General features: G+C 21.8%; 1 protein-coding gene across 1 annotated transcript in view; it reads left to right on the top strand.

Moving 5' to 3' along the window:
- Positions 1-19,655, top strand: part of LOC122856184 — a gene marked incomplete at its 5' end in the record, with an annotated part of 53,694 nt that overhangs the window by 25,371 nt on the left and 8,668 nt on the right. The window contains 2 exons of the mRNA XM_044157878.1: positions 1,708-1,910; positions 3,374-3,465. Coding sequence (XP_044013813.1) covers positions 1,708-1,910; positions 3,374-3,465 — 295 coding nt within the window. The remainder of the gene's footprint in view (positions 1-1,707; positions 1,911-3,373; positions 3,466-19,655) is intronic.

Raw genomic sequence — 19,655 nt, 5'->3', positions numbered from 1 at the left:
CATGAATTCCTCATATCTCTGATGAATATACATTTTTTTTTTTTATTATTATTTTAATTTTTTTTTTTATTTATACTGTTGTAAAAGAGGATAATCAATCAGGTCAATAGATACAAAATTGCTACTTGGTCCAAGTGACATATGTACTGGCGAATAATATCAAAGTGAAAAAAGTTTTTTTTTTTTTTTGTTTGTTTAAACATAACATTGGTCATTTTTTAATGTTTATTTATAATTGAGAAATTAATTCACATGCTGTTTATATCATATGCATATGTCATTCTTGATTTGATCATTAATTGCGTGCAAGGAAGCATATCAAATTGTAACAATATGCATTCAATTAAAACGCAATTGGAATTAAACACTGTCAGGTTTAATCTGTTGATTATATACGCCATTAGTTGTATCGAAATTATTAATTAGTTATTTTTAAAACTACTTATGTTTTATTTTTTTTTTTTTTTCTATTTTTATTGACCTCTTGAAGAGTTAAATCGTGACAAGGTCGTATCTAGTTTTCTTTTTGAATTTTTTATGAACTTGGTATAGAGCATACATATGCAAAACTACAGAAATTATTTTTAATGTGTTCTAAATTAATTAATTCAATAATAAATAATGTATTTGTTGATAAAATTTTATTTCTATTAATTTAATTGAAAAATTAATATGTTTAATTGGTCATGTGATTTATTGTCACAAATAAATTTTATCTTTGGTTTAATAATTTTAACAAATAAATATATTTGTTTATAAATTATCAATGATAAAAAAAAAAAAAAAATTTCAACTGGATATTATAAATTTAATATTATTACCTTGTTTTATGGATTATTATATTTTTAAAAATAATTTAAGTGAGTTTATTCGTGCCAGGGATGTATCTAGTTTATTTATTTATTTATTTATTTCAATTTTTTAAATATTTATTTTAATATTTTCAAGTATTTATCAAAGCATATATATTAAAAGCTTAAGAAAATTTTCATCTCGTATATCATAAATAATATACATAAGTTTTATTAACGCAATAAAACTATTATTTTATTAACAATAAGCAATATTTTTCTTCCATCAAATTTATTTAATATATTTCATAGAATTATTTTTGATAAATAATGTTGCAATTTTTCGAAACATTTTTTAAATTTATTTATGAATCAGCTATACAATAACTCGTACTGAATATATATTTCAAATTATCTCTGATTTATTATTTGTAAATAAATACTTTTTCAAGTTGGCCTTATTTTTTTTTATTTTACAAATATATTTTTTTTTTTCTTTTTAATATTTCTCGGATCGAAATAATAAAATTATACTTATTATTAAATTATTTTGTTTGTTATATCAATCAGTTTTAAATATAACAAAACTTTACAAAACTGCAAAATTACATGAAATTAATTAAATTCAAACTTTCGTTATACCTACTGAAACGTAATTTTGTAAATAAAGTTTTTTAACAATACTCGACAGCAAAAATCTAGTTATCTTATCAAAAAAAAAATACAAAAAAATAGAATACACAGTAGAATATAACTGACACACTATAAAATTATATTAACAATTAAATTTTAACTGTAAAAAAATGATGTTTTATTTTAAAACTCATCATGTTAATAATATAAAATATAACAAATGAAATTTCTATTGTTAACACATGTTGCCATGTAGTAGTAAAATAAAATTATATTGTTACAGTACAGAACATTTAACAGCTTCATATCCTGGATCAGCAAGAAATTCAGCAGCTGGATCATTAGCAAGTTCACGTGAAAGTAGTGCTTCACAAGGTACAGTACCATTTCGTGTTTTGATGTTGGGTGCACCATCTGTAGGAAAAAGCTCACTGGTATCACAATTCATGACGTCAGAATATCTTCATGCTTATGATACATCCATTGGTGAGTCAAAACAACTTCTAAAAATAATTATTATACTATCTCGCACAATCATCACTACAATTTATAAATATATATATATATTTTTTTTTCGTTTCAACTAGTTATTATTAATATCATTTCATTTATTTTGTTTATTTGTTTTTTAGCACTAGCACTGAGTAGAAATTTTATTATTAAAATTATATTTATCATATCATCGTCATTCATTTTTTTAAATTGCATGTTTATAAAACTATTATTAAACTAAACATAAAACATAAAAAAATGATTTCTTTATTTTTTTTATGACTCAGTTTATGTTTAATAATAATTAAAAATTTGCAAAATAATTTTTTTAAAGCTCAATTTTTTAGTATTTAAATTACAGGTAATGTTGATCGGCTTTAATATATTTTTTTTTAAATTAAATTTAATTTTTTATGGCTTCACAATATGATGCATAATCCAACTTGTCAATCTTAGTCTGAATTTTTTATTGATACACACAAAAAAGAATAGAAAAAAAAAAAAAGAAACAATCTTTATTTATTCAGGATTCATAACTTATTGATGAAATTATTAAATCTTCATTTACAGAATATGTCAATAGATAGATGAATAAAAATAAAATATACTCGTTAATATTTTGTTGATAAAAATAAAAATAAATAAAAATCAATCATAAATGATAAATAAATAAAAATGTGGGCGAAAATATTATGGTTTTAATTAGTTTTTCATTTATTTTTTTTTTGTTATCGAGCTTTAATATTGTATTGTAAATAATATTTATATTTACATAATGAAAAAATTTAATAAATATTTTATATAATAAATTAATGAAGACACATGATCCGAATTGAACGTGTTTATATTTTTTATGATTTATTGATTTTATTTTAAATAATTTTTGTAAAATAAAAGTTTGTTGCTGACAGAATATATAGACTTTGTACAATTGTGTTATCGTCAGCAATGAAAGAAGAAGTTTACTTGCAAACAGTCGACTCGGTAATTCAGCTGATTGCAGCTGACTGAATTCAAAGTCAGAGGGCTTTTCATTGGGTGAAAACTAAGTTAGATGTGTTTTGATGTTGAGAGTGCTGAATGGTTAAACCAAAAGAAAAAAATATATATATGTTTTTTTTCTATGTATATATTTAGATAGGTAGCCTAGTTTACAAACATGTAAAAGTAAAAAAATCATTGAAAATAAATTCAACACCCTTTTTTATTTATTCCAGATGTTGAATTTTATTTATTATTTATTTTGCATGAAGTTTAATATTTATTTTTTTGATTTTAAATTTTTTTTAAGTAAAGTAAACGTTGGATCCTTTGAGCAATCAAGTAGTAGAGACCTACGCTCTGTTGGACAATCATCATTCAAGACTGTAACATAAATTCAGTCTTGTTTTATTGTTAATGTTATTTGAACAGCACCAGAGTTTTGTTTGTATTGTGAGTAGCAATATGTGTTTCAGATGATGAGTCTGGTGAAAAAACAGTCAGTGTCCTGTTGGCTGAAGAAGAGTCTGAACTTACATTCATCGATCATCCTTCTGCTGAGATGACAGTGAGTTATTGTTTATTTATTTATTTTTTTTTTCTTATTTTTATTCTTCATAATTTTCGTTTTTCTTGTTGTATATTTTTGGGTAGAAAGTTTGATATTATAGATTGAAATTTTATGTTGGTGGTCTGTATAAATCATTTGAGTTTCATCAAGCTTTTCTGAATATCACAGATGATGATTGTCTCGAGCTTTTAATATATATATACACTTGGCTTTGATAAATACTTGAAAATATTAAAATAAATATTTAAAAAATTGAAATAAATAAATAAATAAATAAACTAGATACATCCCTGGCACGAATAAACTCACTTAAATTATTTTTAAAAATATAATAATCCATAAAACAAGGTAATAATATTAAATTTATAATATTCAGTTGAAATTTTTTTTTTTTTTTTATCATTGATAATTTATAAACAAACATATTTATTTGTTAAAATTATTAAACCAAAGATAAAATTTATTTGTGACAATAAATCACATGACCAATTAAACATATTCATTTTTCAATTAAATTAATAGAAATAAAATTTTACCAACAAATACATTATTTATTATCAAAAATAAATAAAACGTTTTTATTTCTTTCTTCATTGATAAAGAGTTATATGTAGCCCTTAATTACCAATATAAAATTATTTTTAGGCTTATAATAAAATCGGTCTATCAAGTTTGAATACTCGAAACTTATACATACGTATATATAAGTCGCTCCCTCAAAATTTAAAAATAAAACTTCAAATGTTATAATATCAATAATAATAGTAATAATAATGATAAAATATTTTACCTCGTTTATGTTGTATTCAAATTTCATCACTCATATTCAGCCCAGCTTTTTCGATATTACTTACCTCAAATGCAGAAATTGATCCATCAGTTTATGGATTGGATATACACTAAAATGTCGGTGAATTTTCTTTTTTTCTTTTTATTATTTTTCCCTGATCCCTTTTCCATTTGCCTAAAAAGTAAAAGAAAAAATATATAAATATATATGGAAATAAAATAAAATGTAACGGTAGTAAAAGTTGCTCGAGGCATTTACGTCACTTCCAGCGTCACATTTTTTTTTCTTTTATTTAACAATACATCTTTCCTGTAACTACTGACACAAAGATGAAAATTGTCGCTTGAAATAAATTCGTCGAAAGTACATACCTCAAGGGTATTGAACCAAAAATAAATATCGATGAATAGTTAAATACAATACGACAATTAAAAAAAAAATAAAAATATACATAAATGATTGGAATTATCAGAAATAAAAGTTGTATTCATAAAAATGAATGGAAAAAATAAATAAATACTCGTTGACTCCGCCTACGTAAAATCAAATAAATCAGTAAAACACGTAATAAAATATGAAGACATTAAATTAACAAAGACAGTTTTTATTTTTTTTCCTAAGGTGTCAGCTTTTATCGTAAATTCAATCGATATCCAATTCAAAAAGCTTTAAATTCGCAAGCTCAATTTAACCTTCAATAGGACAATCATTTTGCAAATATCAAACTAATATTAATATCAACTTTTTTTTTTTCATTTATTTAAATTTTTATTTTCATATTTATTTATTTTTTTTTTTTCAATTAAATATTTAATTTTTTTTAAATCCATAAATATATGTTGTACGTGAAAAAAATATTTCATAATACTCCATACATTTTTATAGAATGGAAATTATTTAATTTATCATAAAAAATCAATATGTATTATTCATGAATATTTAATTGTTTTTTGATTGCTAATTTGTAACATTTACATTTATTCCAGCTCAATATTAATACTGTGATTAATATATAAATAATTACAGTATATAAATATTTGCATGTATATTATTTGTGAATAAAGCGTTTGTAATAATTATTATTATGAAAAAAAAAAATAGTATAATATGTTGATAATGATAATTGAAACACTTAACAAAAACTTAATAAATCGAAATAAATTTCAATATTTAAACAACAGCTAGATTGAAATATTCTACAAGTTTTAAAATTTATTTTCGATTATTTAGCTTTTTAAATTTTATATTTGTCCTGTTTTCTAGTATTTAAAAAAAAAAAAAAAGCTTTAAATTTATTATTTTTATTTAAAACGACTGACCTCAATGTAATTTCCCAAAAAATTGGTAGATTTAAATTTTCATTTGACCTTAATTCTCTCAAACCCTAATTATTAAAAGCTCCTGATTTTAAAAGCTCTGTTAAACAATATTTAACTTTTTAAATATATTAATAAAAACTTTTATTTATTTTTTAAATTTTAAATGACTATAAAGTTTGGAAAATGAAAACTTTTCTTTTGACATTAATAAAAAAGTTAAAATGAATTAGAGTAAAGTTAATCGAGGTTCAAATGTAGATTAAATAATATATATTTAAATGAATATACATAGTTTAAATGATAGAATTTTCTTTATTTAACAACTCAAAATTAAGCATCATTATCAAATTTTCTGTTTTCATTTATTTTTTTAATTAATTTATATTTTCATTTGAATTACTTTAAATTATTTCTTTTTATATTTTAAATGGAATCAATGGAATTTTGTCAAAAGCATAATTTGCTAGTTTTAAATTAACTTTAAATAAATAAATGTATAATTATCATTGTAAAGTAGATAATGCACATGATACTGATGATGATACATCAAGTTTCATTTGGTACGATTCAACTGGTAAAATGTTTTTCCATTTACAAATTTAAATTAGTAGCAATGGTTTTTGTTTGACCAGACGTATCAAATCATCAACACGATGATACATATAATTTACTAATTGTGGCTCACATTTCATAATATCATATACTCTATAATTATTATTTTATCTCTCATTACTATTAATACCTAATTTTTCAAATAAGTTAATGTTCTAAAATTCGCTTTGAAAATTAAAAATTTAATCTGGACATTTAAATATAATTTTAATCAAATTTTAAATATAAATAACATCAAATCTGACTGAATTCAATGCTTCATATTTTTTAACATAATATTTTTATTCAAAAAATATTTATGGAAAAAGTTTCAAAGCATTTTAAGTCGAGCTTTCGATAGAACGTTTTTTTTTTTTTTTTCAATATTATTGTTTAATTAAAAAGACCGTGGAATACCAGTTTTATATTTCATTTTTTTTTAATCCCACTGATATGGGGTTAAGATTAATTAATTTTACTGGAAAAAAAAAAATAATAATAAATAAATATACGACACAAAAAGGTTTAAAAAATTTTTATAAACCCTTGTAGTTTACGATTATTTTTTTTACCAGTCAGGTGGAGATATATATGTATAATTTTTTGCTTGTGTTGATGGATACATGATGTTTTTATCAAGTGCTTGTCATCACAGAATAATTAGCCATTTTTTTTTGGTTATTATTAATTTATAAATTATACCATCATGACATTTTATGATGTCGTTTAAAAAAAAAAAAATCCAATTAATTTAAAAAAATATTTGCTATAAATTTATAATAAAATTTTATCATCATTTTAAATCATTATTTAATGACAGTCAAATTTTTATTTATATATAAAATGTAGAGCATTTAAATTGAATTAAAATGAATATAAAAAAATTCATATTGCGCACTTTAGAATTATTTTTCAAACTAACTGTATATAAAAATTAGATATTCTTTTTGATCTACTGTAAAATGAAAAATAATCAAAAAAATATATTTTAAGTGCAAGAGTCGAAATAGCGTGAACTAATTATGTAAAAATCACTGTTGAATATTCCTTTGGTATTTTCAACGTATTCAGTAATGAAAAAAGTAAAATAAAAAATAAATAACATCAAAGTATCAAAAGAATAATAATTTTTTTTATCGAAAATGAGATTCAATGAATGAAAAATAAACTACTATTATTTTAATTAATTAAAATAATTATTGTTCAACTGTTAAACAAAATTATTGATTCAATTTTAATATAATACATGCTTTGATAAATACTTGAAAATATTAAAATAAATATTTAAAAAATTGAAATAAATAAATAAATAAACTAGATACATCCCTGGCACGAATAAACTCACTTAAATTATTTTTAAAAATATAATAATCCATAAAACAAGGTAATAATATTAAATTTATAATATTCAGTTGAAATTTTTTTTTTTTTTTTATCATTGATAATTTATAAACAAACATATTTATTTGTTAAAATTATTAAACCAAAGATAAAATTTATTTGTGACAATAAATCACATGACCAATTAAACATATTAATTTTTCAATTAAATTCATAGAAATAAAATTTTACCAACAAATACATTATTTATTATCAAAAATAAATAAATCGTTTTTATTTCTTTTCTCATTCAGAAAGGGTTATATATACCCCTTAATTAGCAATATAAAATTGCTCTCAATAAAGTTGGTTTATCAAGTTCAAGTATGTATTAAAAATTCGAAACTTTTATACATCACTGGCATAATTTAATGAAAAAATGAATAATACTTTATTTATTGATAATATGGTTCAATGAATAATAATAAATTATTATATTTCTAATTAGATGGATAGTTATTTTCGTACTCATTCAAATTCATAAATCTCTTGACATCCTCGATTTTCCTGCTTCATCTTTATTTTATATATTAGTCTATTATGATTTTTTTTTTTTTTTTGACTTGTTAAAATAATTGTTATGCAACTGTTAAACAGAATTATTGGTTATATTAACACGGTGTATAAATTTATTTGTCAGTCAGTGCACTAATGATGCTTTTAGTTATGACAATGTCACCTGATTGGATTATCTTTAATTAATTATAATAAACCGCAAGGGTGCTTACGTAACTCATTACTGAAGATGACAGAAAATTTATATTTTTAATTGAACATAATTATAATACCTCATTAAAATTAATAAAAATTATTATTTAATTATTTTTCGATTATCTTAATTGATGCTATTTACCTAGTTGTTAAATAAAAATACAAATTTATTTTTTTAATTATTTATGAAATAATATTTTTTATAATAAATAAATTTAGAAATTTTTAATATATTCTCCTTTTTTTTTTTTGCTTCATGTTAACTACATACTGTGCAAATTTTGCAAGATTTTTTTTCATGAATTTTTAATATATATCTAAGGTAAAAAAAAAATTTTTTTTTCGCTGCTTCATCTTCATAGACATGAGTGTCGTATGTTTGCACCTTATTTACATAATACAAGGTACTTGTGCATATTTCTCAACTCGTTGAATATTCATATTCAACTAAAATCGCGAAAAAAAAAAAAAAAATAAACAAATTTAAAATTTGAAAAAATACTGAAAGAAAATAATTATAAAAAAGTTACAAAGTATTCATCAAAAAGAATCAGACAATTTAATATTTATAATGATTTTCTTTCTTTTTTAAATTTCATCTTGTAATTTTATGTCAAAAAGCAACTGTTCAACTTGAATTATATTTTAAATTATTGTTATATTTTATTTAGAATTTCAATTAATTTATTCTTCTGAATAGTATTATTTCAGTTGAAAAATAAAATACATATTTCAACAACAACAACAAAGAGTTTTTAATCTCATTTGTCTTTGAAATCTCATTATTATTGTCATATTAATTTATATATTATTTTACTTTTCTTGATTTTTATTTATTTTTAAATCTTGAAATTGTTTACTTTTAAAGAAAATCCAATTTCACTGAAAACGTTATTGTATTTCATATAATTTTTTTTCTCTTTCAAATTGCATTACGTAGAAATATATATAAAAAGACACACGACAAATTTTACTGGCACTGAAGCAATTTATCTGTTGTTATATATTTTTTTTTTCTCTTCAACAATACACTCGTTTCCTTATCAAATAAATTCACAGTGGTTACAATTTTTTTATCTATCATTTGTTTAATTTTTTTATCATCTTTATGAAAAATTTTATTTATAATTCAAAAAGTGTATCGTTGCGGTTAGTCGTTGCGAAGGTTAAAAGACAATATTTTTATTTTTGTAAATTCTACAAAATATTGGTGAGATAAAATAAATAATACTCTCAATATTTTTTGCTGTGATATTTCAAATTTTTACTATAATATTTTTTTTATTTTTTGTAGTATTTTACATTTTTTTTTTCTATGAAAATAAGCTGTCGCAAAGTTTATGCGGTAAAAAGGATGCTACGAAATATATTTTGATGCTATTTGGGGTAAAGACGAGAGGGATAAACTACGATGAAATATGGAGAGGACAAAGTGCCACATGAACTAGCACAGAATAAAATAAATAAATAAAAAAAAAATATGTGGAAGAGTTTTAAAAATATACACATAATAAAATACAATAAATAATAAAAAGATAAATGTAACTTTGTTACAAATGTAATATTTGAAAAAAAAAAATAGATAAAAGCTTTGAAAATATTATTATTTTTGTTGTGAAGATGACGATGATAGTGGTGGTATTTTTGGAAATTGTTATATAAAAAGAAAAAATTTACTTTTAATTACTACACAAAGATTACTCAAGTACATGGAAAGACGGTTATGAAAAGACGTCTTTGTACTTGTTATTTCGTTTATAAAGTTTTCAACCATAAAATACGATCGAGCGAACTTTTTGTTTTATTTTTTTAAACTTGAGTAATCTTGTATCGTTGAATTATTTTGTGATAAAGTTACAAGTGATGTTTTTTTTTTTCAATTTTAATATGATTTTTTTGTTAATAAAATTCTTCGTAAATATTTGATTTTATCGTTTGGTTTATCAACTAGTTATACTGCGTGTTGTTTTATGGCCTTTAATTATATTTTATTCAAAATGTACTAGAGCTACTTACAAGTTGTAAAGTTTTATTTTTTTTATTTCAATTATATTATATAGAAATGGAATATTAAATTATAAATTTTTAATATCGAGAGTAGATATGTGTGTTGTGGTTTTTAATGTCATCGATTTGTTGGCTATATACGACAGTAAAAAATATGACAAAAAAAAAAAATAAGACATGTTGGCAGTGAATGATAAAACAGTACGATATGAGAAATAAAAAAATATTCTTAGACATGAGTTTATTCTTCAGACAATTTTAAATTATAATAATATTTTAGTCGTATAAATAAAACACAATGTTATAAAAATGTTATTTTTATTGAAAGAAAAAAATCATTTATTTATTTATTTATTTATAAAAATTGAGAAATTATTTTATTGACATATTTTTGAGTAGTTAGATTATTTTTTTATTGTCGTAAAGTTGTCGATAGTTTTCACTTTTAAAGACGAAAAATTATCTGTTTAATTTTTAGCGATTAAAAAATAATCAAACGGGTTAAAAATAATATTATTAATGGGCTGCCATTGAGTTTGGATAGGCTGGTCGTAATAATGGATTAACTTTTTCTTTTTCCCAATAACTCTCTGGTGCTTCTATTGTCTTAGTTGTTGAACTGCAAGCTTTCAAATTGCAAACACTATATCCATTCAGACAACGACAATTGTTGCATCCATCGAAATAATGTTGACCATTAACACATTTTTTTTCTGTAAATTCAAAATATACAAAATAAATTTAAGTAATATAAATTTTTAAATATAAACATTATACAAAATTTATTTTCATAAAAAATATTAATGCCAATTGAACTTACCTGGAACACTTGCTGATAATGCAAAAGAAATAAAAAAAATTAGAAAAATAAAAGACAAATAATTAGCTCCTTTCATGATGAACTCTTGATAGCCAATAACTTGAATTTATATCTTTTTGGTTTTTTATCAATTATTAAGTAAGCAGTCAACTCGTTGAAATGATTCAAACGTAACTAATAGTCTGCCACTATTTTGCTCGCTTATATACCCTCCGAAATATATTCAATCGAAACGCAGATGTCCAAAATGGCTTTATTTTTGCTAAAAAAAAAACCCGAAGGCCATTTCTAAAAACATAAATCAAATCTTCAAACAGATTTACGCATCATTTTATTCTCAAGGTTGTTTTATATTGCTCATGTAAATTTTGTTGATATTAAAAATCCATAAAAAAACGTTTAAATGATTAAACTCAAATGGTAACTTATTTTAAAATAAATAAAAAATAAAATACTAAAACAAATGTGTTGATGTGTGTGTTAAATGTTCATATGGATAAACAGCTTGTGTGTATTTTCAACAGACATCATTTCATGGATTTTACAAGTTTCATATTACAAGACTAAGTTTCAAAGTACAAGCATCTTATCCTCTAAAAACAACCTCACGTGTAATATTGTTTGGCTGAAATATGGATTATCATTAAACTTTTTTTTTCTATACAAAATTAAATGAATAAATTTTGTAAAATAATAATAAAAAATTCCTCAAAAAATATTTCAAGATATTGTACGTAAATTCTTGACGTCAGACATTTAAAATTTTCACTTGTAAAATAATAGTAATAATAATGACTGTGAATACAGTAATAAAACATAGTAAAAAAAAAAAAAATATATGTAAAATTTTTAACGCTGTTACATGGTCCCTTTTTCAAAAAATTATCTGGCAATTTTTGTCAACAATTTGGTAGAATATTGTTGAGTTTATAACGCCTCTTATAATTTATTATGCAATCATAATATCATCCTATAAATTTAAATTGCATCCGTCATATAAAATATACGATTATTCGAAAGCCTGAAAACTTTAGTCATTAATTCTGTCAATTCAAAACTAATAATTATAATTAAAAAAAAATTATTTAAATTTCATTTGAAACATATGAATATATTCTGGGAATTTGTGATATATTATTAACGATTATAATATAATAATAAAATTATAATTTACATATTTTTAAAACCACTGTAAAAAAATAAAGATAGAAATGTAAATTGTTGTTGTAGAAATAATGGTAAAAAAAGATATTTTATTTCCATATCAAGTTATATAATATTCAAATGATTTATGCAAATGGATTATTCTAAAATAGAAATCCAATATTTATGTATATAATATTATGCATTAATTATTATATTCGTCTAATACGGCTTCATGTATTTTCAGCTCGCTTGGTTAAAAATTTAAATTTATTTTAAAAACATCTTTTATATAATAGAAAACGAGTTTCATTAAACTAATTTTGTTATATAATTAATATAAAATTTTAACTGAACCAAAGATTCATAGAAGCATAGTTTAATTTTCCATGATTTTAAAATTAATTCAAACGGTGAATTAAAAATGAACATTGTGCAAACACTAATACAAAATTGATAATTAATTATTAATTATTTCATTGAATGACAATTATTTATTTACGAAAAAAAAAGCCTCAAAATTTTAAATAGAGTTTGCATGTATTTTATCAATAAAATAAAAAGTAAATTGAAATTTTATTTACATTTCTTTTTTCTAAATTAGAATAATTTTTTTAATTTTTAATTTACTGTAAATAAATTTTTAATAGATAGCCTAGTTTATTGTTTGAATAATTTATATACAGAGCTGTGAGAAATATAAATTTTCAAATTACAGAGGTGAAAAATAAATAACGAAAAAGTTAAATTACTTAGTAGAAGATAATGCAGTGATACTGGTTTAAATAAATAGAAATAAAATTCAACAATTTTACACGGATGAGTTAAAGTTTTAAAAATATTTTCCAGTAAAATAATTAAAAAAATACATTGCCATTTTATTCAGAAAATATTTTCATGGATAAATCCCAACACTAAATATTTAATTATAAAAAAATTGTTTATATTTTTTTTTTTTTTCAATTTTTATTACCAAGTTATTGATTTTTAATATACATAATAAAATATTTACTAATTTAATTTCCATTATTTTGACATACATCAGAATAATAAAAAAAAAAAAATTTAATTAATAATTCAATTTTAAATACATGGTTATTCAAATATCAATATAATTAAAAAAAAAAAAACTTATAAATCTATATTGCGTGACGTGTAATATTGACAATTAAAAAAGTAATAATTATTTATTTATCTGGTTTATTTAAAAGAATAATTTTTCGATGGTTTGTTTTTTTCATTTTCCCAAAATTCATCTGGTGGATCGAATCGTTTTATTTTATAATCTCCATGTCCATCTGCTTCCCAGCATATAGAACCAGGGCATGTTTCAACATGATTTTTGCATTGACATTGTTCACATCCATTGAAATATGTTTTACCCTCTACGCATTTTCTTGAACCTGTTGAAAAAATAGGTCAAAAAATTATATAATGATATAACTACTTGATAAAAATTTCTATATTTATTCATTTTTATATAAATAATTATATAAATTTCTATCTTTTCTAATTGATATTTAATAATTTACAATGTTTATGTTTATTATATATTTTTATAAATAAATAATGGATTTATAAATATGTTAAAATTTAACTACTGGACACGACGAGCTGGCCACTATCAAAATCACCTGACTTTTTTTATTTTTATCATCAATCATTAACAACTGCGTATTTTCCCAAAAAATACGAATTAAAATACAATTAGATGAAATATAGTTTGAAAGGTTATTTAAAATTATTATTATTTTTTTTATTAATTAATTGGTTGGCTTGTTTTTTTATGGAAATTATATCACTTTTAAATAATTACTCAATGAACTAATGAATTATTGACAATTATATTTTCGTAAATAATTAAAACGTTTATAAGTTTGTTTAAATTTGATAATCAAGTACGACTTTTGGAGTTAACAATATAATTAATTACTACCTCAAAGCCAACATTTATCTATAAAATTATCACCTAGTTTTAAGTGAAAATATTTGCAGTTTTTTTTATTTATTAATATTAATTTTTTATTAGATGAAAAGTGATAGTGATCAACTCGTTGACTTGTCTCGTCATGAAATTTTTAACTTTTGAATACACTTTTTTTTTTACACAAATAATATAACTAATTTACAAAAGAAATATTTTATATATATAAACTTACCAGGACTAGATGCCACAAGTAATAATACAGATGATGAAATAAATAAAAAAATAATAAATAATATATTTCCCCTCATGATTGAACAGTCAAGAGTTTATTAGCACTGTGTAAGATAATGTTTCACTGATGAATCGTTTCGTGCTAATCGACACTAAAAATGACATATTGAATAAGGAAATCTCGCACTTTTATAGTTAATTTATGACCTTCGCAATTAAAAAAAAAAAAAAAAAACTCCCACCTCAATTCAAGATAGATAACAAAACTTTAAATAGACTATCATCAGCTTTAAGCGATTTGTGGTCAATTATTTTAAAGTTGATCTTTTTTTAGAAATTCATCAAATTTATTTGACCAATAAATTATTGATTGAAAAAAATTATGTATTTTAAAAAAGATGTAATAATATTTTTTTTCATTAATTCTATTTAAATAATAAAATTCATGAGTACTGATATACTCATTCATTATTCAATATTGTTTTTTTATTTAAAATAATTCATATCAATTTTCGGATTCGCTGATAAGAAAAAGAGAAAACCTTAAAATAATATTTAAACTTTGTTTAATAAAAATTTAATAAACTTTATTCGTAATTTTTATTAATTAAAAATAATAAACTAACTTGAGATATTTTATTTGACTTATTATTTATGTCGAAATATGCTGGTGTATTAACAATCAAAGCTTCTCTCGTATACTGAATAAATTTTAATTAAAAAAAAAAACCATAAATTGTAATATTTATGTACGATTGTTTATTACTATCATGTACCCTCATCATAAACTTTATCTATGCAAATATTGTAACAATACAAATTTAGACAAACATAAAGAAACTGCCTGATAATTCTATTTGACGATAAGCAACTTGGAAATTTGATTATTTATACACACCAAAGTTTTGAATTTTGTTACTAATAAATATATAAAGAATAAATAATTTTGCAAATGATACAAGCTTATGTTCCTGCTCTTTTGAACCCCAACTTGTTGTACAAGTGATAAACGACATAGATATTGACCTCCGATTAAAACAGAAACTAAATATTTCTTTTAAAAAAAAAAAGAAATACAAAACAGTTTCACTTACAGAGACTATAAAAGAAAATCTTTTGCTTTTTGCAAGATCAATCATTTAGCTTTTTTTTTCTTTTTTTTAAATTATTTCTGCCACTTGCTAGACAAGCTTCCCATTATTTTTAAAGTTTTATCAGTAATTGGACATGTATAAAATACATCTGAAAAAAGTTTTAGCTGACAGAATAAATGATATTTTTGTGACAGACACACGTATTGCATCAGTTGCTTTAAAATTTTTCAATAACATAGCTTCACTTTTCTTTATTAATAAAAAAAAAAAAAAAACTTGTCAGACGGTTGCTAGTAATATCCCGACGTTATTGGTTCATATAAACCCCTGATGGTTTCAAAGGTATATACTTGGAAAAAAATAAAAAAAAATATGAATTATTTATAAAAAGATTAATGTAAAATTTTATCACAAGTTTTCCTTTAACTTTTAGATAGTTTTTTTCTTATTTTAATGTTGAATCTATTCTAGACTTTTTTATTTCAATTATTAATTACTGTTTTTTTTTTTTTTTTTTGGGTAATAGATTTTTGTTTGTTCATATCAATTTAATATTAATAGTAAATTCAAGTAACGACTGTGATAAAGAGCATTGATTATTAAATTAGCTGTGACATAAGTTAGTGTTAGTGATTGTACCAACGATACAGGAATAAACAGACAAAAATAAAGTTACCAGATCATGATACATCCGTATATATAAATTCAAAGATTTATGTCTAAAAGTTTTTGGTAACTGTCGTAAGATAAAATAGAAAAAAAACGATCCTGTTGAATATTTAAGATACTATCTTCTCGAAGTTTATGTACTGTCAACTCACATGTTGATTATTTTATATCAACATCGATTTACTTCGACAGAATAAAATAAAAATAATAAAATTACATAAGAAAAAAATAAAGTTGATATATCAATAGTCAAACATCAAAATAATCACAATAATTTATATCTAAATATTTTTTTAAAACTCAAATAAAAAATAAAAAAAATTAAATAACATAAAAATACGAAAAATGTCTAAAAATGATTGATTAAAAATTTAAAAAATTTGTTTTTAAATTATTTTTATAAAATTATGATTTTAATTTTCGAAAAATTCCAACATATATTTATTTATTTATAAAAAAAATAATAATTTTTAATTATATTAAATATCGTTAACGATAAAAGCTCAATTTAAAATAAAAAAATAATAAATGTGAAAATTATTTTATATATAAAATATTGTGACATGAGAATGGAAATGCTTTGTGCTTATAAATTCACTTACTATAACTGGATTTAGCATGAATATAACGTCACTTGAAGGAGAATTCGATTAATATTCCGAATGTTGATGTAGTCAAGATTGAGTACCGGTATTTCCGAGGTACGTTGAAGGTGGTTTTAGCCATGACGTTCAAGAAGCTTTGTCTGATATAGCTGTACATAGATATATATACGTACTATCAAGTATATTTCATCAAGGACACTATACTGTCTACTGTATATTTCGAGAGAACAAGAAAATGAGAGAGACCTAACTATCTACCTAATTTCTATTGTCACATGCTGGATTATCCCTTGAAGGCAACTAACTGAATAATTTTTCTTCTTAAAGTCAATGAGCATAAATTTCATGTACACCACACAACAAGTTAATTAACTTGGATATTTTTTTTTTTTTTTAAATCAAATTTTTGTGCTTTAAAGTTATTATTAAACTTATTCAAATTCATTTAAAATATCCTAGTAATATTGGATTTTACATGAAAATTTTTTCATAAAAAGATGATAAATAAATAGCTTTAAACATTTCGAAAAAAAAAAAAAACAATTAGCTTTGTTGCATGTTTATAATTGTAAATATTTTAATTATTAAAATACAAGCTGTATTTACAAACTAAAATATGAAATATTGAAACTACTAGAAATCCTAAAATAGCAAACTTTATGTTTACAAATTGAAATGTCATGCAGATCAGTGGCACGAAAATTTTGAATTTCCCTAATACCCTTGAGCTAACACTTGAATATCGTCCAAAACAAACGTTCCACATATACCTATATCGTCACAAACATACATTTGTATAGTACAAACCATATGCCAATATCAAACATTTTGTAAATGTCAATAAAACACTGTATTGTGTGTGATAAGAAATAAAAAAAAAAAAAAATATGGATCACACACAAAACAATTGGTCAAAAATATTTGAAAATTATTTTGACATATAATATCTCATACAAAACAATAGACACATATATCCAACAAAAAAATTAACTAGCAATTGGTGTATTTTTCAAATAATAAAAAATAACAAAGAAGAAGAAAAAAAAAAAGCTCTAATAAGAAGAAAAAAATTAAACATATGAAAAGGTTAGCAAGGGTGTTGAATTGTTTTTTTATTATTATTTTTTTTTCTCTTTACAATTTGGATTCTATTATTCGTACATTTTTAACTTTAACCTTGATATTTGAAGGGCACATAAAATATGTCAGACTGAATTTTCCCTGATGATATTGAAAAGAAGAAAAAAAATATAGAAAATAATATTTAGTAATAGAGGTTATTTTTTGTTGTATATTTTATTTAGTTATATTATGATTAGATGATTGTGTGAATAGGCATGATTGATTTGTTTGCTATAGTCATTTAAAAGTTTTGTTTGTTTTGGCATTATTGGTGTACAGTGGCTTTTTGACAATGAACATTGAACAATCTTCATTGGTAGTAAACGGTAATTGTGCCTTGTTATTGGCTTGATAACGAGCTCAGGTTAGTAAACATGACCTTGGCTATCCAAAACCACCGATAATCACAATTCAATAATTGTCAATACGATAAATAAACAATGATTTATATGGACATCATTAAAAAATTACATTTTATCCTAATATAAAAAGGACAAACATCATCGGTCTTCCGGACATTTGATTGGTCATTGTTTTTTTCTCACTTACTCTCATACGAATTTCTTTCTGTTTGCCTTTTTCTATTATTTTTTTATTTATTTCGTTAGCAACGAAAAAACAAAAAAAAAGAGCAAGTAAACAAAATTTTTTTTGATATTTTTTATATTTTTTTTTAAAATTGACAAATTAAGCTGGCACAACTTTCTCAATAATTATCGGATTTCAATGCACTTGGGCTCAAAATTTTGCGCGAATTATATGTTTTTTATGTGTGAAGGAATAAATTTGAAAAAAAATTTTTTTTTTATTTTTTACATTTTCTTTAAAAATTGGCGTATTAAGCTAGCACAACTTTTTTAATAATTATTAGATCTTGATGCAATTGGGCTCATAATTTTGCGCGAATTATGTGTTTTTTATGTGTGAAGAAATAAATTTGAAAGAAAATTTTTTTTTTTATTTTTTACATTTTTTTTTAAAATTCAAATATTAAGCTAGCACAACTTTTTCAATAATCATCGGATCTCGATGCAATTGGGCTTAAAATTTTGTGCGAATTATGTGTTTTTTATGTGTGAAGAAATAAATTTGAAAGAAAATTTTTTTTTTATTTTTTACATATTTTCTATATTTTTTTAAAAAATTGACATATTAAGCTAGCACAACTTTTTTAATAATCATCGGATATCGATGCAATTGGGCTTAAAATTTTGTGCGAATTATGTGTTTTTTATGTGTAAAAAAATAAATTTAAAAGAAAATTTTTTTTTTATTTTTTACATTTTTTTTAAAAATTCACATATTAAGCTAGCACAACTTTTTCAATAATCATCGGATCTCAATGCACTTGGGCTTAAAATTTTGTGCGAATTATGTGTTTTTTATGTGTGAAGGAATAAATTTGAAAAAAAATTTATTCAATCTTTTTTTTTTTTTTTATGATAATACTTGTGTTTATAAAATCAATGAAAAATGAACCTTTTAGAAGGTACATATACAAGCGCGCGTAGCGCGCTAATGTGCTCGTAATATTAAAATGTAAAACATATTATAAAATTATTACTTTGAATAATAGTAATTAGCCCGAGATAAATTACAAAATAACCAATGAAAATTGTTTTTTTTTTTTTTCATGATTGAACAGCTATGGGTTTTATTAATTTGTTCGTGAGAAAAGAAAATTAGTAAAAATATTTACTGATGAATTGTTTTTTTGTTAATAGACACTGGACACGACATGTTGAATTAAAAAAATTCCACAGTTTGATATAGGTAGC

Source organism: Aphidius gifuensis, linkage group LG5 (assembly GCF_014905175.1).
Source record: "Aphidius gifuensis isolate YNYX2018 linkage group LG5, ASM1490517v1, whole genome shotgun sequence".
NCBI classification, from domain to species: Eukaryota; Metazoa; Arthropoda; class Insecta; order Hymenoptera; family Braconidae; genus Aphidius; species Aphidius gifuensis.
Note: the sequence above shows the minus strand (reverse complement) of the source record. Positions and strands in the feature narration are given on the sequence as shown.